The sequence below is a fragment of the Mustela erminea genome, chromosome 1, assembly GCF_009829155.1.
Source record: "Mustela erminea isolate mMusErm1 chromosome 1, mMusErm1.Pri, whole genome shotgun sequence".
Classification (NCBI taxonomy): Eukaryota; Metazoa; Chordata; class Mammalia; order Carnivora; family Mustelidae; genus Mustela; species Mustela erminea.
In genome coordinates this window covers 1072605-1093121 of record NC_045614.1, presented here as the reverse complement: position 1 = coordinate 1093121, position 20517 = coordinate 1072605, and the positions used below count along the sequence as shown (strand labels likewise).

The window sequence follows — 20517 nt, the reverse complement described above, 5'->3', positions numbered from 1 at the left end:
TGGGATCCCACCACCTTGAGGTCGAGCCCTCGGCTGAAAGCAAAAAGAGTCGGACCCTTCAGCGACTGGGCCCCCCCAGGAGCAGCCCCCACCTCGTTTCTGTGCTTCTGGTGGTAACTGCTTCCTCCCCAGAGCATAAGGAGGGCCCCCAGGGAGGCGGGGGGAAGGGGCTGCAAGGTCTCCACTGCCCAAAGATGCTGACTCCTGGAGGCCACAGGGCCTTTGCAGATCCGAGGGAGGGAATGGGGCCTCGGACCAGCAACGTCTCTGGAGACTGCACAGTTTGTGCAGTGCCCCTCCCCCGCCACCACCCCAGGCTCTTTGCCATTTACTACTGGGTAGGCTGTTGGGTGTTGAGTGAATGAATAAATGAGAGGTTTACCCGCCCTCCCCACCCCAGATGTACAGACCAGGCTTTCAAAGAACAAGGAGTGGGAGGCAGGGGCTCCGATGGGGGAGGTCACATCCTGTGCGCTGTCCTCTCCGTGCCATGACTCATTCATTCATTCACCCAGCATCTGCTCACAGGTGTTTCTATGAAGGGCTCCAGCCCCAGGCCTAGACGGCAGGCCGGGGCCTGGGATCAGAAGCGGGTACCAGGTCTGTTGGATCGGGAGTGGGCCAGAGGGAGGGATCCCAGGACCTAGAGGGAAGGGCGGTGAGAGTGGGAACGTGCCCGATACCGGCTCCCTTCCTAGACACTGCACGTGGTTTGGAAAAATGAAAATCAGACCGCACTCACCAGTCTCTCCTGTCTGCCCGAGTTTGCTCCTCCCCTCAAGCGCCACGCAGGGGAGCTAGCTTCAGCAGCCCCTCCCATCCTGGGTCAAGTCGTCCACCTCTGGGGCTTGCCGCTGACCCCCCTCATGGCCGTCTGCCACCCCTGTCACCTTCAGGAAGGGCCCTGGGGTCCTGCTGCTCGCTGGGTGGACATGCCCTGGGCTGGAACCTCATGGGCTTCCTCCATCAGCCTCCCCAGCCCTGCGCGCGGCACTGCACCTGTGCATAGCAGGGGCTTGCTAGACAGTACAGGATGAGTGGGAGCAAGCCCGGGCACACGGCTGGGACCTGTGATCACCTGCGCGTCTCTCCCGTGCTCCCAGCCCCACTCCCGCCCCATCCAACCTTGGCCAGGTCACCGGAGGCCCCGCTCCTAACTGCCAGCTCATTGGTACCCTGGCCCTGCTGTGCGAGGTCCCGCCCACTGACCCTCCCCAGCCTGCCCCTACCTTGGCACCCCTCAACTTGCAAAGCCCCAGCCCTGGATCTGGGCCCGCCCCTCCTCTGGGCCGCACCATTGCAGAGACCGCCCCAGGCTCCACCTCTGACCGGCGCCCCCTACCCTGGTCCTCTAGGTGAGGCTCCGCCCCCCGAACAGGCCGCTCTCGGCGAGACTCCACCCTGCCTTGCCCCGGCCCCGCCCCTTGGGCCCGAAAAACTTCGCAAGTCCCCGCCCCGAGGACCACCCATGCTCCGCCCAGCTTGAGAAGCCACACCCCCCGCCCTCCCGGGGCCGCCCCGCCCCCGCCCCTTGGGGCCCGCCCATTTGCTAAGCCCCGGGCCCAGGCAGCTCTGGCCCCGCCCATCTCCAGAAGGCCCCACCCCCAGGGCCATCCCGGCCCCGCCCAGCTATGGAAGGCCCCGCCCCCAGGCCGTCCTGGGACCGCCCCTCGGTCGCGCCCGCGCCGCCCGTTTCAGGCCGGTTGGCGCCGGGCTAACAGCTGCGCCGCGTCCACCGCCCTGGCCACCCGCGGACCGCCCGCCCAGGTCCGCGCAGGTGAGCGGCGGCGCCCCCGCTGCTGTGCGTCCCCGGGCGCCCGCGCACCGTCTCTGGCCTCCGCCCAGCCTGGAGGTGTGAGGTCGCGGCGGCCGCGGCGGGGCGTCGCCGGAGGTTCGCGAGGGGCGGAGTCCAGTGGGGGTGCCGCAGCGCCCGGGGTGCTGTGGACTCAGGTCTCCCGTCCAGGGAGTGTCCAGCGCCTGGGCCACCGCCGCTGCGGGATGCTCGAGTCTTCTGGTGAGCGGAGGGTGGGAAGGCAGGGGACAGCCAGCCCGGGGGGCAAGGGGCGAGTTCCTGCCCCCGCATGACCTTGGAGGGCATTCTGGCCACCTATGCATTTCTGCGGCCCACCTGAACCCCGCTGGGCCTCCCCGCCTCTGGGTCCCGCTGGGCTAAGCCTCGCTCACTCTGGACCTCACTGTTCCTCATCTGGAGAATGGGCACCCGCCTGGCTCAGGCTCCGGGGAGCCAGGGAGCTGGCTCAGAGCCAGGTCCTCCCCCGCGGGGCCTGGGGACGCTGTTGACTCAGATGCCAGCGGTCTCTGCCCTGAACGTTTCTGAATTTAGCAGGCAGCCCAGACAGGGGGAGAAGCAGAGGAGAGAGGGGGCATCAGCACTGGGATGGGGGACGCTCTAGGCAGAGGGGGAGCCCCAAGGAGCCGTCTGAACAAGCGGGGTCGGTCTGAGAAGTATGAGCTGAGACCAGAAGGGTGAGGAGGCCCCGGCCAGGCTGCCCTGCTGAGCTACCTACTCCTGGTGGAAGAAACAGCCGGCAAGGGCTCGGGTGGGGGCTGCCGAGAGCTGGGTGGGTGGGTGGGGTCTCTCGGGGAGCTGCTGAGGGTCCCCCGGTTAGACTCAAGTTCCTGGCATGGGAGGGCAAGAATCCAGCGTTGGGGCGGGAGGGGGTGGCAGGACGGCCTGGGAGGGGTGGGTGTGGGCGCGCCAGGACGGGCGTCGGGGCATCCTAAGGGCCGGGCTCTAGTGCCTGCTCGGGGGCTGCTGGATGTGAGGCTGTTGCAGGTATGGGGGTCAGCCTGGGCCCCACTGGACCTGAGGATACCCGGAGAAGGACACAGCCAGGGGCTGGGACTTGAGGGCCCTGCGGTGGGACAGCTGGTGGTCATGGGAAGTGGCATTTTAGAGGGTCCAGTCTCAGGCCTGGAGTTCTGGGAGGGCAGAGAATGGGGCAGTGGTCCAGCTCGTCCGGCAAGGGCTGGGCCCCTGGTGTGACCTTGGTCTCTCTCCCCACAGCCCCACCAGCATGGGCAGTCTCGCCTACCGAGAGGACTTGGAGGAGGAGAACTCAGGTGCGTGTCCTGGGTCTGGGGGAGTGGGGAGGGGCTCCACGGAGCTTAGTGGCCAAGGTGGGGGACTGAGGAGGCCCCCCACACCGACACAGCAGACCCAGCGTGGGGCTCTCCTCGGGTTACAGATGGTCCCACACCTGACGGCTGAATCCTAGGGCCGCAGCCGCCACCTGGGAGCCCCTCACTGGGCCTCCGTTTACCCCTTCTGCAGAAGGAGCGGGTGTGAAGGGGTCTCCCGGAGCCTGTTCTCGTAGCCTAGGGATTGGCCCAGGGTGTGGGGCCGGGGCCCGCTCCTCCGATCCTAGCTGGCGTCTGGCAAGCTTCCTGGAGGAGGGAGCGAGTCGGGGGCTGCAGGGGCCGTCCTGCTTGTTTACCGGCTCCCTGGCCGAGTGTGCCACGTGGTGCCGGGAGCCCTGGGGGCCCATTAGCCGTCCCCTGGGGTGTCGTCAGCCTGTGTTTGTCGGAGGCCTTGCCCCACGCGCTGCTCCCTCCGGCCTCAGCGTTCACCTGGGAGGTGAAGGCCAACAGCAGGGCCTACAACAACCAGAGCAAGAAGAGCTTCCTGTGTTGGCAGAGGCAGAAGCATAAGGTGCGTGCCCCGGCCCTCGGCTCCCCCCTCCCCCGTGGCACCCGCACCCCCACTCTGAGCCTTGTGCCTGGCCGCCTCCGCCCCGCCCCAGCTGGAGTTAACATGAGTTACTCAGAACCCTTGGAAGGGCAGTGCGTCAGTGGGGCTCTACCCCGAGCCCCTTGTGTGCGTCTCACTCTGGGCTACCCCAAGGACGTTGCTCCCGCCCTGGGTCTTCACACCCGGTGGGGCTCCGAGACGCCGGCTGCAGCCTTGGGCGCTCAGTAAACTCGGGGTCAGGACCTTGTGTTCAGCAGCTGCAGGGTCGAGGCTGGGGCGGCCAAGGGGCGGGCGGGGTAGGTGGGGGCCCCCCGGCCTGGGCGGCAATGCTGTGCTGGCTCCCGTTCCAGAGCAACGTCATCAACACGGCCAAGTACAGCGTCTTCTCCTTCTTGCCTCTGAACCTGTATGAGCAGTTCTGCCGCATCTCCAACCTCTATTTCCTTCTCATCACCATCCTCCAGGTGGGGTGGGGTGGGGGCAGCCCTCACGGTCAGCCCTGGCTCACCCTGCCTCCTCTGGGGAGCCGTCCCTGACCACCCTTGCCCCAGGGTTCTGGAGACCCAGGGCGGTTTAACTGTACTGTTGCCTGTGGCTAGTGAGTCCGTGTCCGGTGCCCCACAGTCACCGCTGGGGCCCTACCACCCGGCCCGGGGCCTGGCACAGGGGAGGGGCTCTATGTATGTTGAATGATGACGGGTGCCTGCGTGGCTCCTTCTGGTCCAAGGAAGCCACGTCCCCCGCCCCCATGGACAGCGGACCTCTTGGCCGCAGCCTTCCTAGTCAACCCCAGAAGGCAAGGAGGAAGCAGGGGTCCAGTGCATGTTCTCAGAACCTGCTGGGCCACTTCCCACTGCCGGGGTGGTCCCGGCGAGGGGGATTGGTTTCCAGCCGGGTCCTCTCCCTCTCTCAGAGGGTAGCCTGTATCCAGAGCACCCTGACCCTCACCCGGGTCATCTTTTGTTCTGAGTAAAGATGCAATAAAAGCTCATGGAGCACCTACTGGGTGCAGGTCCTGTGCTAGGCATCGGGGACCTGGCAGTGGCTTCAGCACCTGGGGACTGGGGGTGACGTCACAGCACGTGATGGGCGCCAGGGATGGGGACAGGGACTGCCCAGCCAGGCTGGTCTGTGGGCAGCTGGACACGGAGGGGAAAGGACCGCTCTGGGGAGCACTCAGGGCCGGGAGAAGGGCCAGAGGGGCCAGAGGTGGTCGTCCTGAGGTCTGGCCCTGGCTGAGGTGGTCAGCAAATGGACCCGGGGCCCGGGTTGAGAGGCTGGCTATGCTGGGTGTGAGGGCAGGCATGACCCCCCCCCACCCCACGGCAGGGCTTCCCTGAGATCTCCACGCTGCCCTGGTTCACTCTTTTTGCCCCACTCGTGTGCCTCCTTGTCATCCGGGCCACCCGCGACTTGGTGGACGACATCGTGAGTGTGGTTGGGGGCGCGCGGCGCATGGGGGGGCAGGTGGGGGCAGGGGCGGGCACTCCCGCGGGCAGAGGGTGGGGGGCAGAATCTGCTTCCTGCTCTGGCCAGGGGCCGCCTGTGTGGGTGGCTTCTCTGCACGTGGGCCCTTACCGGGCGGCCAGGGGCAGGGGGGTGGTAGGGAGGGGTTGGGGCCGTCCCTCTGACCCGGCCCTTGTCAGCCCAGGGGCGACACAGGAGCGACAGGCTCATCAACAACAGGCCCTGCCAGATCCTGGTGGGGAAGAGGTGAGGCCCCGCGGCCCGGTGGAGGGTGGCTGGACGGTGGGGGCGGCCAGTGGTTTCCAGCGCTGGGGGGGTGCACGACAGGGAGGAGCCGCTGGCAGAGCGCCCGGAAGCTTCGGCTCCTGGACGTCCTGCTCGAGTCCAGTGGTGCCTTCTCTGTGGCTTCTCAGCCCCAACTTCCCTGGCAGCTCCTGTCCCCCAAGCCTGGGTGGGCCCGGCCGTAGGGGTGGAGGCTGAGGGTCTGAAGGGGTGCGGTGCGGGGGAGGCCTGAGAGGGACCTGGGAGTGGGGGGTCAGGGCCGCGTGGCCGTCCGGGAGGACCGACGCCTGCTGGAGCCAAGACCTCTCTGAGCGGGGGGTGGTGGAGTCTGGGCGTGGGAGCCCCGCCCCTGCGCACCTGCCGCCACCCGCACCCCCGCAGCTTCCTGTGGAAGAAATGGGCGAACCTGTGTGTGGGAGACGTGGTCTGTCTGCACAGAGACAACATCGTCCCGGTGAGCTGGCGGCTGAGGCGGGGCAGGGGGCGGCTTCCGGCTCCTTTTCCTCCTGCCCCCCAGCAGCGCCCTTTGCCCCATTCCCCCGCCCCGCGCCAGGCCGACCTGCTCCTGCTGGCCAGCACGGAGCCCAGCAGTCTGTGCTACGTGGAGACCGCAGACATCGACGGGTGAGCAGGGGTCACCGCAGGGGTTGGGGGCTCCGGGGGCGAGACCTGCCCCGGCGGCCGGGGGGTCGGCACCGCACGCCTGCTTGGGCCTGCTGGTCGCTTGCCCCGTGAGCATGTGTGGGGTACCTGCAAGCCAGCGGGGCCGGCAAGCAGCCGCCTTCGCACCGACGTCCCCGGGGCCCTCGCGTGCTCCGCGTACCGCCTCGGCGCACGGAGAAGCAGTGAGGCCCTGCTTTCCGGGCCGGCACCCACTAGGGGCTTAGCGAGACCCCCGCCTTCCGCCCGCTCCGCGTCTCATCTCCAGGGAGACCAACTTGAAGTTCCGGCAGGCCCCGCTGGTCACCCACCTCGAGCTGACCAGCGTGAGGAGCATGGCTTCCTTCCGAGGTGAGCGGCCACAGACCCGTCCGCCCCTCCCGGGCCTCCGCCTGTCCCCTGCGCGGTGGGCGCCCAAGTTCCCCACCTTGCTGGGTTCCGGGGATGTTGGGGGCCGGAGCAGCCTTCAAGAGGCGGGCTCGCCCCGGGCCGGTGTCGCGGCCCCGCCATCAGCGCGAGCACGGGGCGTTTCCCGTGGTGACGGCACGAGGGTGGCGTTGGTCGGGCTTATGACCCGCGGCCGCTGGAAGCCGAACACGTTCGGCTGCTGATGCGAAAAGGCAGCCGGTGGACATGGGCTAAGGACGTGCGTGCGGGTGGGAAGGGCCCACGGGACAGGGCGTCCTGGGCATGTCTCCTTTGCTGCCTGGAAAGCAGGACCTTTCATCCCTGGGGGTACCGTTAGGGTTCGTCACACCCCAGCAAGGGGCGACTTTCCTTTCCCCCGGCTTGCCGGAAAGGCACGGTGCTCTGACGGGTCACGGAGCAGATGCTGGGTCTTGAGCTCATGGCCGGTCGGTCACCGCATCCGGGAAAAGCCTTGCTTGTGTGGAGGGCGGCTGCCCTATCCCTCCCTCTGGGCCTCCACCTGCCCCAGCCGCCCCAGGGGGTCCTGCGAGGCATGGCCCAGCTTTCAGAGCGGGGAGACTGGGTTCAGAGAGGTGAGGGGGTCCCAGGCTTGCCCCTTGGCTCCCCTGCCCCCCGCCAGGCCTGCCAGTGGACAGCTCCCGTCTCCATTCAGGACCAGCTCCGGCTCTCAGTCCTGGAGCAGGCCTGTGGCCCCCCAGCTTTCTCCTGCTGGGTCCCAGGCCACCGCTCATTGTCATTTTCCCCTGCCCTGGGCCATCCTTTGACCCTCAGTTTATTTTCTCAAACACAAGTGGGGCTGGAAGCCCCGGTCTCTGGGCGGTGGTGACAGAACGGCCCTCTCCCACTACCTAGAACAGTCTGCGGGGCCCCATTTGTCCCCTGTGGTTTCAGGGTGCTGGATGGAGGTGTCCTCTCCTTCTCCCCCTCCAGGCTTACTGAGCGGACCTTGTAGGCTGGGGGGCTGGGCTGGGCTCTGGGGACCCCAACGTGACCAGGACGAGGCCGGTGCCCCCTCCCCCTCCCCCTCACGGAGCTCACAGACGTCAGTGGGGCCCGCCCCAGAGTGACGTCTCGTGACATCCCAGGGTGCTACCCATGAGCAAGGGGGCTCCAAGGGGAGGGCTTCTGCGAGGGGGTGTGAGTCCTGTGGGGGCGGCGTGGGGCAGGGCCGGGCCCGTGAGGGTGGCTAGAGCGGGAGGGCCGCCCGGCCACGGCGAGCCTCGGCTCCCTGCCCCCCCGCTGCCCCCAGGCAAGGTGGTGTGTGAAGAGCCCAGCAGCCGCCTGCACCACTTTGTGGGGTGCCTGGACTGGGACGGCAGAAAGCACCCCCTGGACAGCGGCAACATACTTCTGCGCGGCTGCAGGGTTCGCAACACGGACACCTGCTACGGGATGGTCATCTATGCGGGTACGGCACCCAGCGGGGCCGAAGCACCGGCAGGAGGTCGCATGGCCCGGCCCGGGTCCCTGCAGCGTAGCAGGGTCTGAGGCGGCCGGCGCCCTTGCCGTGGCTGAAGACGGGAGGGGTGTGCCCCGGACGGACGTGGGGGCGGCTGGAGGGGAAGAGGACGAGCGGACAGGCGGGCGGGGCTGAGTGGACGCTGACCTCGCAGGCTTTGACACGAAGATCATGAAGAACTGTGGCAGGATCCGCCTGAAGAGAACCAAGATCGACCGGCTGGTGAACCGGCTGGTGGTGCTGGTGAGCCTGCGGCCGGCGGGGGTGCGGACCCGCGGCCCGATCCCGGCCCGGGGCTGTGGACCGGAGCCTTCCCGGAAGAGAAGGGCCAAGCAGGAGTGTCCTTAGGAAGGAAATGCTGATGGCGATGTTTTCCAGACCTGCAGGAGGTCGCGATAGTCTTGCCTCCCTCCTCTGACAGCGGACGGCCCTGACTTTTTCCTTAATTATCTGTTTTGAAGTTAACTGAAGAAATGAGGGCGCCTGGGGGGCTCGGTCAGTGAACTTTCTGCCTTCGGCTCCAGTCATGATCCCGGGATCCTGGGATGGAGCCCCGCATCGGGCTCTTTGTCCAGCTGGGAGCCTGCTTCCTCCGCTCTCTGCCTCTCCCCTGCTTATGTTTCCTGTCTCACTCTCTCTGTCAAATAAATAAATAAAATCTTTTTTTTTTTAAGATTTTATTTATTTATTTGACAGAGAGATCACAAGTCGGCAGAGAGGCAGGCAGAGAGAGAGGAGGAAGCAGGTTCCCCACCGAGGAGAGAGCCCGATGCGGGGCTCGATCCCAGGACCCTGAGACCATGACCTGAGCCGAAGGCAGAGGCTCAACCCCCTGAGCCACTCAGGCGCCCCAATAAATAAAATCTTTAGAAGAAAAATGAAACCACAGCCACAGGGTCAGATGAGAGCCGCCTGGCAGACCCCCCCCGCCCCGCCCTCGGGCCCCTCTGCTGGGCCCGCAGGCAGGGCTGGCTGGGGAGGGGGCTGTGCCCCTGTCCCTGCTGGTGGGTCTCGGGGGGGCCCGTGAGCTGCCCGGGGTTCCACCACCTCCCTCCCTCCCTGCAGATCTTCGTGTCCCTGGTGCTGGTCTCCATGGCCCTGAGCTTGGGCTTCTGGTTCAAGGTGACGGAGTTCAAGGCCAGGCACTACTACGTGTCCTCCCGGTACCTGTACAGCGTGGCCGCAGAGACCTTCTTCATCTTCTGGGGCTTCCTCATCCTGCTGAGTGTCATGGTGCCCATGGCCATGTTCATCATGTGGGTCCGGCCGCCGCCCCCCGCCCCCGCCCGCCCGCCGGCGTGGGGGCTGGGGCGTGACCCCGCGTGCCTTGCAGGGTCGAGTTCATCTACCTGGGGAACAGCATGTTCATCAACTGGGACGTGGAGATGTACTACGCCCCGCAGGACCAGCCCGCCAGGGCCCGCAGCACCAGCCTCAACGACCAGCTGGGCCAGGTGCAGTACGTCTTCTCGGACAAGACCGGCACGCTCACCCAGAACATCATGACCTTCAAGAAATGCTGCATCGGGGGCGTCACCTATGGTGGGTGCCCCCGCCCCCGTGCCGGGACGTGGCTCCACTCTGGGTCTTCGCGGCCAGAGCTGGCGCAGACGGTCACGGGCCGCTCCAGGGGTCCCGCGAGGTCCGAGTCTTCCCTGGGCTCTGGGAACAGGAGCGTCGTTCTCAGCTCACAGACCGCAGGGACTGTGCCGGGCAGGGCTCATCTGTCCTCTCCGGAAACCAGGGCCCGGGGGTGGCACCGGGGAGGTGACAGAGGACCCGCCCAGTGGTCCATGGGAGACAGAGCTAGAAACCGTACCCCACCTTCCACCCGGGCCCGAGGGGCGAGAGGGAGCAGCGGGGTCGGCCGTGGGCAGTATCTACCCCCTGCTAGGTCTTCAGATGTTTCTAGAAGGGCCACGGACCCAGGTTTTCGTGTGGAACCGCCCAGTTTTTCCAAATCAGCAGCCGAGTCCAAGTTGTAAGGAGAGACCCCGGAGGGCCCTCCGTGCGGCTGTGTGTTCCGGCTGCCCTCTGGGACCCCCAGAAACTGTGGCTGTGCCTTGGCCTCCTTCGTACAGAAGGCAGAGCAGAGGCTGGGGTCCTTGGTGGCTTGGAGTGTGGGGTCCAGAGCCTCAGGCCCAGCTTGTCCGCTGTATCTGGTGGCCTCAGGAAGCCTGACTATGAGGCTGGGGGCTGTGGGGTCCCCGTGGATCTGGGGGAGCTGAGGCCTGACGGGGGGGTCTTTCCCCAGGCCCCGATGAAGAGGAGGACACCCCACATAAGGTGAGCCCTAGCCGCCGGGTCATGCGGGGGTGGGGGTGCAGCGGCGGGGGCAGGGATGCGCCCAGGGCCCACGCGCCGCGCTCCGGCTCCGCAGGAGAACCCCTACCTCTGGAACGAATTTGCTGATGGGAAGTTGCTTTACCAAAACGCTGCGCTCCTGGGCGCTGTCCGGGACAACGAGGACAAGACGGTGCGCGAGTTCTGGCGCCTGCTGGCCATCTGCCACACCGTGATGGTGCAGGAGGAGGACCGTGAGTGCGCCCGCCCGCTCCCCCGGCCTGAGAGATGGCCCGGCCCCACCGCCAGGCCCCCTTCCCCTGTCTTCTGGATCGCGGGGTGTCCAGGCTGTGACTTGAGAGCTGTGCTTGCTGTCCATGGTCACATGAGCCCGGGAGACGTCTGTGACCGCCTTCTGGGCCTGTTTCCTAGCCCCGCGCTCTGGAGACACAGGCGGGACCCGCTGTAGGGGTGGCGGGTCCTGGTGGAGGGCAGGCTCCCGGGACGGCGCCCTGCCCAGCGCGCGGTTCCCTCCCTGACCAGACCAGCTGGTGTACCAGGCGGCATCCCCCGACGAGGAGGCACTGGTCACGGCGGCCCGGAACTTCGGGTACGTGTTCGTGGCCCGCACACAGGACAGCATCACGGTGTTGGAGCTGGGGGAGAAGCGGGTGTACAAGGTTCTGGCCATGATGGACTTCAACAGCATACGCAAGCGCATGTCCGTGCTGGGTGAGTGCCGGCGCCCCGGGGGCAGCGGGCCACAGGGGAGAGCGTGTGGCAGCCGGGCCTCTCCCTCCGCAGTCCGCAGCCCCGAGGGCTCCATCTGCCTCTACACCAAAGGCGCTGACGTGGTTATCTTTGAGCGCTTGCACAAGAGAGGCGCGAAAGAGTGGGCCACGGAGGCGGCCTTGGCTGTGAGTCCCCGTGGGGGGAGGGGCTGTGGGGGGGCGTGAGGGGACAAGAACAGAGGAGGAGAGTGTGTAGAGGAATGGAAAGTACCCTTGCTGGCCGTGTACAGTTGTCCAGGTTGCACACTTCCCAACCTCCCCCCAGTGTGAGCGTGCACATGTAGGCCTGCACACACACAGACTGGGAAAGACCTGAACTCTCAGCTCTATCTGTCCAGAGGGGACATCTTTTTCTAAGTCACACAAGGACACCCTGTGGTTGGGTTTTAGACTGGACACTGCCTCCCTTCTCCTAGCCAAGGCTGGGGTCCAAGACATGCGCAGCCCTCCTTGCCCCGAGGCTTTTGCTCCATGGGTGATGACCAAACTCCGCCGCCCAGCCGATGAGGCTCTGCCTGTTGCCTGCTGGTCTCTCTAGCCTGGTATCTCCTTGCCCCCAGGGGGTTTCCCAGGACCCCGGTTTCTGGCTTACAGTTTTTCCCCTTGCTCAGATGATACCTCAGGACCTTTGCACACCTAACCCCTCTGCTTGGAATGCCTTCCTCCACTCTGTGGCTCAGGATCTTCTAGTCCTCAAGTCTCAGACGTGATCACCTCCAGGGGGATTTTCCTGCCCCAGCCCTAACAAGGCTGACCTGTCACGTCAGGTTTCCTCTCTCTGGCCCAGCCCTGACCCTGTAGGGCTCCCTAAGGGCTTTGCTAGGTCTGCGGCATCACCTGGTGCAGGGGCCAGTGGGGGTGTTTATGGAAAGAATGTCATGTGTCCCTCCGCTGGGGGCTTCCCACAGAGTCCTGTCTGCTGGGAGTGGGGGGCAGTGTGGAGCTCTGCTGGGGGAGGGAGTTGGGGGGGCCTCTGGTCTCTGACTCCAAGCCGGGCAAGCACATGCAGAACAGTGACGCCCTCGCACCGCTGCCTTGTGACGTGCGGGGAGCCCCTGTCGTGCCTCAGCCGGCCTCTCAGACCCACTTCTAGTCAAGAACAAATGCCCACTGGGGCAGAAAACCTGGGGCCGGGGGGCAGGGGTCCAGACACTCCTAAGCAGGGAGGGAAGGCCTGGGGCTGACCAGGGAGGGTCTTCGGAATGTTCAGAAGTTGCCGTAGGAGGCGAAGGGCGGTGCTCCCAGCGCGTGAGAGGCAGGGGCAGTGCGCGGGCCGGCGGAGCGGAGCGCGGGGGCGGTTTGGGGGAGAAGGGTGGTGACGGGGCGGTGCCGGCCCCCGGCCCCCAGGCCTTCGCTGAGCAGACGCTGCGGACCCTGTGCCTGGCCTACAAGCAGGTAGGGGAGGACGCGTACGAGGAGTGGCGCCAGCGACACCAGGAGGCCAGCGTCCTGCTGCAGAACCGGGCCCACGCGCTGCACCAGGCGTACGAGGACATGGAACAGGACCTCCAGGTGCGCGGGGCGTGGGCGGCCGGGCGGCGCCCCTCCTCTGCCGGGGGCCGGGTTCCCGCTCAGGCTGCCCCCACCCCCCAGCTGCTGGGAGCCACGGCCATTGAGGACAGACTGCAGGACGGCGTCTGCGACACCATCAAGTGCCTCAAGCAGGGGAACATCAAAGTGTGGGTACTCACGGGGGATAAGCAAGGTGGGTCCCAGGGCAGCCCGGCCCCACGCAGAGAGGGGGGCCTGGTGGGCAGGAACTCCTCCCCTGACCGGGGCGCCCCCGACAGCCTGTCCCACAGCCGGGCCCAGCTCGGCCCCCCACCTCATCCGGGGAAGGGAGAAAGGGGAACTGATCAAAGTGCCGGGGTCCCCTTGTCCCGCCGGGGGGCCCTGCGCTGTGCGGAGCCCTCCTGAGCGTTTGGCCTCCACGCCCCACCCCCTGCCACGGATGGGCCGGGCAGGGCTCCGAGAACTCGGGGCACGCTGGAGGTTGCGCAGGGCTCGGGTCCTGAGAGCCCCGGATCCCCTACTCTCCCCTGCGGGTTCTTTGGGGCCCGCTGGGTGTGCGCGCGGCCAGACGGCGTCAGGGCTCTCGTGGGCACTGGGCGCAGACGGACAAAATAGTCAAAAGACGTCAGTTCGCGGCCGTGGTCCTATAAAGACAAACATAGCCAAGCTGCTGCTGCTTTTTTTCCTTCTAATTTTAAAAGAAATTAAACCATCTTTGTGGGTTCCAAGAAGTGCCGGGGGCCTAGGCATGCCCCATCCAGTGACCGCTTGGCCCTGGCCCCAGGCTCCCTTCCTCCAGGAGCCTCCCCCCCGCCGGAGGGCCAGAGTGGGGGCCCCTTTGCTCCCAGCTGCGGCCAAACCATCAGGGCCGGCGGCCGTTGGCGGCCCGAGTCCGTGCCTCCCTCTGAGCCAGTCCTCAAGGGGGGCCTGGGCAGGGGCATGATGTGGGGGGGGCGGGGTCTCCACCGCAGGGTGGGCGTGGCCGGCGAGCGGGGGCCCAGCGGTGCTGAGCCGGGCTGGTTTGCAGAGACCGCGGTGAACATCGGGTTTGCCTGCCAGCTCCTCTCGGAGAACATGCTCATCCTGGAGGAGAAGGAGATCCTGTAAGACAAGGGGCTGGGCCGGGGCAGAAGCGGGGCTCCCGGGGTCTGCAGGCCGCCCTCAGCCTTGCCTGGCTGGACTCCCAGAGGGGGAGACCCAGGCCCAGCGGGAAGGGGGAGCAGGGAAGCCTGCGCCCGCCGCGTGGCTGAGGCCAGCTGGGCCCCTGCAGCCGCATCCTGGAGGCCTACTGGGAGACAGACAACAACGCGCCGCGCGGCAAAGGCCGTCGGAAGCACCTGTTCCTGCCACGCGTCAAGGTGGCCATGGTCATCAGCGGGGAGTTACTGGTCAGTGTCCGTTCGGGGCCGCCGGCAGAGCCCCCGGGACTGGGGAGGGGGCCGGCAGGAGCCGCCGAGAGGCCGTTCTCGGAGGGTCGCCGTCTGGCCTGGGAGGAGGGCCCGCGTGGGGCGCCCCCGGAGCGGAGGGGTGCGCAGAGAGTGATGAGCCCCCTGCACGCCCCCTCCATGGCCAGGACCAGCTCCTGCTGTCCCTGCGCAAGGAGCCCCGGGCACTGGTCCACAACGTGAACGAAGACGGGGACGAGTCGTGGCAGGAACCGGACGCGCAGACGGAGGACGTCCAGCAGGACCGACGCCTGTCCCTGATGTGGCGGATCCTCGGCGTCCAGCTGAGGGCCACGGTCACGCCGCAGGTCACGGGCTCCAGCAGCAGCACCAGCGAGAGCCCCGATGTGCGGCGGGAGCGGGCCTTCGTGGAGCTGGCGTCCCAGTGCCAGGCGGTCATCTGCTGCCGGGTGACACCCAAGCAGAAGGCTTTGATCGTGGCGCTGGTCAAGAAATACCAGCACGTGGTGACCCTGGCCATCGGGGACGGCGCCAACGACATCAACATGATCAAGAGTGGGTGGTGGGCGGCCGGCGGGGGTTGGGGCGGCCGGCCGGGGGTGGCGGGGGTCGGGCCAGCCGGCCGGGGGTGGCGGGAGGCTGACCGGCCGCATGTCCCCGCAGCCGCGGACATCGGCGTGGGGCTGGCGGGGCAGGAGGGTCTGCAGGCCGTGCAGAACAGCGACTACGTGCTGGCCCAGTTCTGCTTCCTGAAGCGGCTGCTGCTGGTGCACGGGCGCTGGTCCTACATGCGGGTCTGCAAGTTCCTGCGCTATTTCATCTACAAGACGGCGGCCAGCATGATGGTGCAGATCTGGTTCTCCTTCTACAACGGCTTCTCTGCCCAGGTGTGCTTTGTGTAGGCCCTGCCGGGGCAGCGGCCACACGCCCCCTCTGGGCCCAGCGTTCGCAGGGGTCTTGGCAAATTGGAGCTTTGAAGTGGGGACAGGGCAGATGCCCCCGTGTCCATCCGTCTAGGGGACCCAAGGGGAGAGCTGGGGCCCCGGAGAACAGTGTGGGGGCCGGGCCGCTGACTGTGAGGCTCTAGGCGGTATCAGGCGAACAAGACAGGTGCCCTCTGGAGCTCTACGAGGCTCCCTGGCACGGATTCGCCCCGCATGAAAGGACGTGTCTTCGAAGGGCCAGCTGTGAGAGGGGGTGAGCTCCCCGTCACTGAAACCCAGGGGTTTGGGGGGGCTTTACAGACGCACCCTGGATAAAGATGTATTGTTTGTTCCTTTTACTTTTTTACTTATAGATATTTTTCAGATGTTTCTATGAGTGGAATTCTTTTCTTAATTTGTTTTTGGGATTGTTCCTTGCCGGTGTCTACAAACAGGAGTGAGCTTTTGATTTTCGGTCTGTGCCCGGCAGCTTTGCTGAATCGGGTTACTGCCTTTCACAAACTTCTGGGGACCCTTTTGGGATTTCTCTACATATAGAATTATGTCCTCTGCAAACACAGATAGTTTTCCTTCTTCCTTTTCTAGTTAAATAGCAATTATTTCTTTTTCTTACCTAATTGCTCTGGCGACGACTTCCAGTGCGGTGAGGAAAGCAGGATCTTTGCCCAGCGTCGAGCTGTTGTTTCTCACATTTGCTAACTGGAAGGACTGCCGCTTACTCTTCTCTTTATTTTCCAATGTCTATTTCTATCAGTGTAGACGCGTGGCTGTTTCTCCTACCGCATCCGTTGTGGCTCCCATCGTCCCTGATTTGTCCCTTTGACACGTGCCTGCTCTTTTCCGAGTACAGCCCTGCTTTCTGGGGCCACGGGAGGCCCCACACTCCTGCTGCATTTCCCATAGGGAGACCTGGGTCCTGGTGGTCAGACCCCAGACTCGACGTGCCGGGTGCGCTTGCTGGGACTGGCCGCTTCTGGACTGCGCAGTCGGCAGGAGCTGCTAGTGCACGGGTGTCGCCCCCGTGGAGACACACACCTGTCCCGTGTCTTCTCCGTGTCTGTCTGTCCTCTCTGTGTGTGTACTTTGAACACTGTGAGCCCCCGGCCGTCCATCTGATTCCGGGCCCGAGGGACGAGGCCCAGCCTAGCCTTTCCCATGGACTCACTGCGGGTTCTTTTCTCCAACAGTGAGGAACTTGGTTCTCGTAAATTTTCTTGTTTTTACTTACTTGTTCCAAACCAGAAGGCCCGTCAGGGGTTTCCAGAGCTCGTGTTCTGGTAACCGGATCGGCTTTGTCGTCGGGAGGCCTCTTCCACACCGGGTTCCCCCAACCCTAAAATGACCCGAAAACCCCACATCGTCTAGCCACCCCCCCCATACTTCTACACTGGAGCCAGCCCATTAAAACAAGGACCCAGAGGCGCAGTTCCGCAGTAGTTAGACCCCGCTTTTCCACTCCGCCTCTCACCTTCCCGTCTTCATCCGGCCTCAGACAGCCCAGCCCTGGTCCAACAGCAGCCTGCCGTGTAGCTCCACCTCTCTGCGTGCCTGGAAGCCTCCCCAGGGGTCCAGCTGGTTTGGGTGGTGCCCTCGGGTAAAGCCTTGCTCCTCTCCCCGGCTGGCGGAAGGCTGACCGCGTGCCCCCTCCATGTGCTCCCTGCCAGCCTCTGTATGAAGGCTGGTTCCTCGCCCTCTTCAACCTGTTGTACAGCACGCTCCCCGTCCTCTACATCGGGCTCTTCGAGCAGGTGAGCAGCGCCTTGTCTCCTCCTTCCCCGGAGAGGCTCCCGCGTCCGTCCTGGGGGCCTGGTGCGGGAATGGGGCTGCGGCCCTCTCCCCACCTGGTCCCAAGAGCCCGCCACTTCCCCCCCGCCCCACCCACCCCCAGGACGTGAGTGCCGAGCGGAGCCTGGAGCTGCCCGAGCTGTACATCGCCGGCCAGAAGGACGAGCTCTTTAACTACTGGGTCTTTCTCCAGGCCCTTGCCCACGGCACGGTCACCTCCCTGGTCAACTTCTTCGTGCCCCTGTGGGTCAGCCACGACTCGGCCGGGCCCGTCAGCTTCAGCGACTATCAGTCTTTCGCTGTGGTCGTGGCCATGTCGGGCCTGCTGTCCATCACCATGGAGGTAGGCAGGACCCCAGCTGGTCCAGCCCCAGGGGGGCCTCAGACGCGAGCCACCAAGGAGTGCCCGCTCAGTGACCCTACCAGGGGGGCCTTAGCAGGTGCCATCCGTGGCCCCGGGGCACCTCCATGGAGCCCTGCCCCGACCCGCCCCTCCTGCCCCTTCAGGTCGTACTTGCCATCAAATACTGGACGGCGCTGTCCGTGCTCGCCGTCTTCCTCAGTCTCTTCTTCTACGCGCTTGCGACTTCACTCAGCCAGAGCCTCTGGCTCTTCCAGATCTCCCCCAAGACCTTCCCGTTTCTGTGTGAGCCCCCAGCAGGGGACGGGGTGGCGGGCCCTGGAGACGGGTACATCCCCGTCTGTGCACCGCCGTGCCCCTCTCCAAGCTTCTGTGTTCTCACGGGGCACGCAGTGGTGCCGTGGAGGGGGGTCGGTGCCTTCTAGGAGTTGGCACAGAGGTGTCCTGGGGGCAGAGGGAGAGGGGGCAGGCGGGCTGTCAGCAGGAAGGGCCACACGACAGGCTCTGGCGAGGCTCCACCCGGGGCTGGGCTGTGACCCTGACCTGTTGCCAGATGCTGACCGCAACGTGCTGTCCCGGCCCTCCATCCTGCTGGTCGTTCTGCTGAATGTGTCCCTGAACACCCTGCCCACACTGGCCCTGCGCGTCATTTGCCAGGCCCTCAAGAAGGCGGGCCCCAAGGTGAGGGGGCGGGGGTCCCCTCAGCCAGAGCCTGTGCTGGGAGCCATAACTCCAAGACAAGGGGCTGGGAGTGGGAGGGATGGAGACCCAGGCACACGCCCAGGACCCTCGGGGCACCAATAACAGGACCCACCCCCAGAGGATGGGGGTTTGGGGGTCCAGGTGACAGAGCAACTTGGAAATGGTTTAGGGAAGAGAAGGGACATAGAAGTGCCCCAGTGTCCATGCACAGATGGAGGACACACGGCGGGGTCTGTCCCACGCGGGAACACGGTCCAGCTTCAGGACGGGAGGGACCCTGACCCTGCCACACGCGGAGGGACCCCGAGGACATGGGGTTCAGGGACAGCAGCCAGACCCAGAAGGACCCGTCCCACGGGACCCCACTCCCAGGAGGGCCCCAGAGGAAAACCCCCAGATCTAGAAGGGCAGGTTGCAGCTGCGGTGGGCCCTAGAATTGGCTGGAAAAACGGACCCAGACGTGGCCAGAACCTGCGGTCCTCTGCCCAGGGGCTGGCCACGTGGCTGCCCCAGGCGCCCCTGTCCTGGCTTTGCCACCAGAGGGCACCCCAGGCCGCTGGCGGCCGGTCGGGGTTCGGTCTCAGGGAAGGACACGGGGTGGACGGCGGTCAGTCTCAGGGCTCTCCCGGTAGGGAAGGGTCAGTCGGTGGCGGTCACGGAAGGGCTGTGAATGGCACGGGCTGCGGGCAGGTGCCCCGAGAGCGGGGGCAGCCGGTGACCTCGGGCTCCGTTCCGCAGGAGCGGGAGGAGGCCCCCAGCGAGGAGGTCGCGGCGGTGGAGCCCGGGCCCTACCCGCAGCGGGGGTCGCGCGGCCGCCGCTCCAGCTACGCCTTCTCCCACCGCGAAGGCTACGCGGACCTCATCACGCAGGGCACCAGCCTGCGCAAGGCGCCCGCGCTCGGCGGAGACGTGCTGGGGGCGCGCGCGGGGACCCCCGAGCCAGAGCCGGGCGCCAGGGAGTCGCTCCGGCCGCGCGCGAACACGTGGGCCCCGAGGAGGAGGCGGCCGCCGCCCCAGGACCCGGCGTCCGCGGAGGACGCGCCGAGCCCGGGCGCCCCCGAGGCCCGGCCGTCCGGGTCCCGCCGGGAGCCGCCGCCCGCGGGGCAGGAGGACAGGGAGGCCCCGTGGAAGGCCCCGCTCGCGTCCTGGAGGAGCTGGTCCTCCGGCTGGCGGCAGCGGCTGCAGGGCCCCAGGGGGCGCGCGGCGTCCCTCCCCGGCCGGACCCCCGCGCCCGCCGCGCGCCCGCCGGCCCCAGGAGGCCCGCGCGCGCCCGCGGAGTCCGTCCGCCCCGGGGACGACGCTGTCCTCGCTGTAGCGGCCGCGGGAGCCCCGGCACCGGCCACCCGCGCGCGCGGCCCTTCCCGAACGCCGGGCTCTGCGCCCCGCGCTCGCCAATAAAGCGGGGCGCGCCGCCCCTTGGCCTGCTCTCGGCTCCGTGTGTTCCTCAACCGGGACCGGCCTCGGCTTGGGGCCCCAAACAGCGCCGTCTGGTGGCCCGATGGGGCCTCGCAGGGGGAGCCCCGCCCCCACCCCAGCCTTTCTTGGGCGGGCAGGGGAGGCCCTCCAGGGCACCGGTCAGGTCCAGCTCTGGTCCGCGCAACCTCGTCCCCACCAGGCTGCCCCCACCCCCTCCCGCCCCGTCCCCCGCTTCCCCCAAAGCACCACCCTCCGCCCCAGGCCGACTCCCACCCCCCACCCTCCGCGCACCGCCCCCTTCCCCCCTTCCGCCAGCACACAAGCCCAGGTGACTGAGTAGAAAATAATTTATTGGAGAAAAACGAAACAACAAATCCAGCACAGCAATGGTTAACAATGACGATGATAGATATATTTTTTTTAACTTTTCAGCCTGTCACCTGAGGGTGGGAGGGAGAGGGCTTCTGCGCCCTCTAGCATTGGGGGGGACGTTGCATGACCCGGACTTTGTGTCTCCCCAGAAAACAGCCCTAGTGTCCAGAACTGATGAAACACTCAGGGCCACACGGCGCCTTGGTCTTCCCTCACCTGGGCTGCAGAGTATCCACCCAAGGACCAGCCCTTTGGGGGGAGCCCAGGGATCCGGGGGGTTCGTGTGGCTCACACTGCTTTGGTTTCAGGAGTGGAGCGGCCCCAGTCGGGGCCAGTGATGGGCTGGGTGTGGGGGCAGGTCCTGGAACATGCCCTCTGCCCCCCCGATCTGGGGCCTCCTTCCTTCAGGGCCAGGGCCTCCCTTCCACACCCCGACCCCCGTTCCTGGGGCCTGCGGGAGCTCAGCAGCAGGGACACCGCCCGGAGCCCTCGTTGATGGGCACTTGGGGAGCTCTCTGTTCTCTGGGGTCCTGCCCCCCAAACCGCAGGCCAGACAGGGGAGCTCCCTTCCAGCCCAGGACCAGGGAGGCTGACGGTGTGGGTGGCGCTTGGCTGGGTGCCTGTGGGGGCGGGGGGGGGTTTGGGGGTGTCTCAGGAGGGCCCTCCTGACCTTGGGGAAGTTGGGGCACACCCTAGCCCCACCACCCTGGGCGACAAGACTCGAACTGGCTGATTGTCTCTCTCCTCTGAACAAGACACTTGGGAATTCATGCTCTCATGAAACCAGCTGGGGTGGGGTCGGGGTCCGAGGTGGCAGCGACACCCACTTGCACCCAAGACCGGGAGCAGGAGGCCCTGGATCTCCCACCCGGTCGGCACAGGCGGGTGGCGCAGGGACACCGGGAGGTGCAGACCGGGCTCTGGGTACCGGGCCCT

At 66.4% G+C, this 20517-nt stretch overlaps 1 protein-coding gene across 1 annotated transcript; it reads left to right on the top strand.

The window, feature by feature from the left end:
• The first annotated feature begins 1784 nt into the window (after positions 1-1784).
• ATP8B3 (ATPase phospholipid transporting 8B3) lies at positions 1785-19191 on the top strand. Its single transcript, XM_032303135.1, has 28 exons — positions 1785-2014; positions 3029-3084; positions 3585-3673; positions 4063-4176; positions 5042-5140; positions 5364-5425; positions 5843-5915; positions 6015-6085; positions 6390-6472; positions 7800-7958; positions 8164-8252; positions 9075-9265; positions 9343-9551; positions 10264-10295; positions 10390-10546; positions 10836-11024; positions 11097-11209; positions 12431-12595; positions 12677-12762; positions 13567-13698; positions 13866-13983; positions 14169-14556; positions 14665-14888; positions 16610-16693; positions 16834-17073; positions 17238-17376; positions 17645-17772; positions 18532-19191. Exons 2-28 carry the CDS (start codon positions 3039-3041, stop codon positions 19189-19191), a joined length of 4140 nt encoding a protein of 1379 aa, XP_032159026.1. The 5' UTR covers positions 1785-2014; positions 3029-3038.
• The last annotated feature ends 1326 nt before the right edge of the window (positions 19192-20517 follow it).

Bases quoted from the DNA above. Each gene is read 5' to 3' on its own strand.
- ATP8B3 (XM_032303135.1), top strand. From the start codon at position 3,039: ATGGGCAGTCTCGCCTACCGAGAGGACTTGGAGGAGGAGAACTCAG. The intron at 3,674-4,062 runs GTGCGTGCCCCG...CTCCCGTTCCAG, and splicing joins GGCAGAGGCAGAAGCATAAG to AGCAACGTCATCAACACGGC. The intron at 14,557-14,664 runs GTGGGTGGTGGG...ATGTCCCCGCAG, and splicing joins CGACATCAACATGATCAAGA to CCGCGGACATCGGCGTGGGG.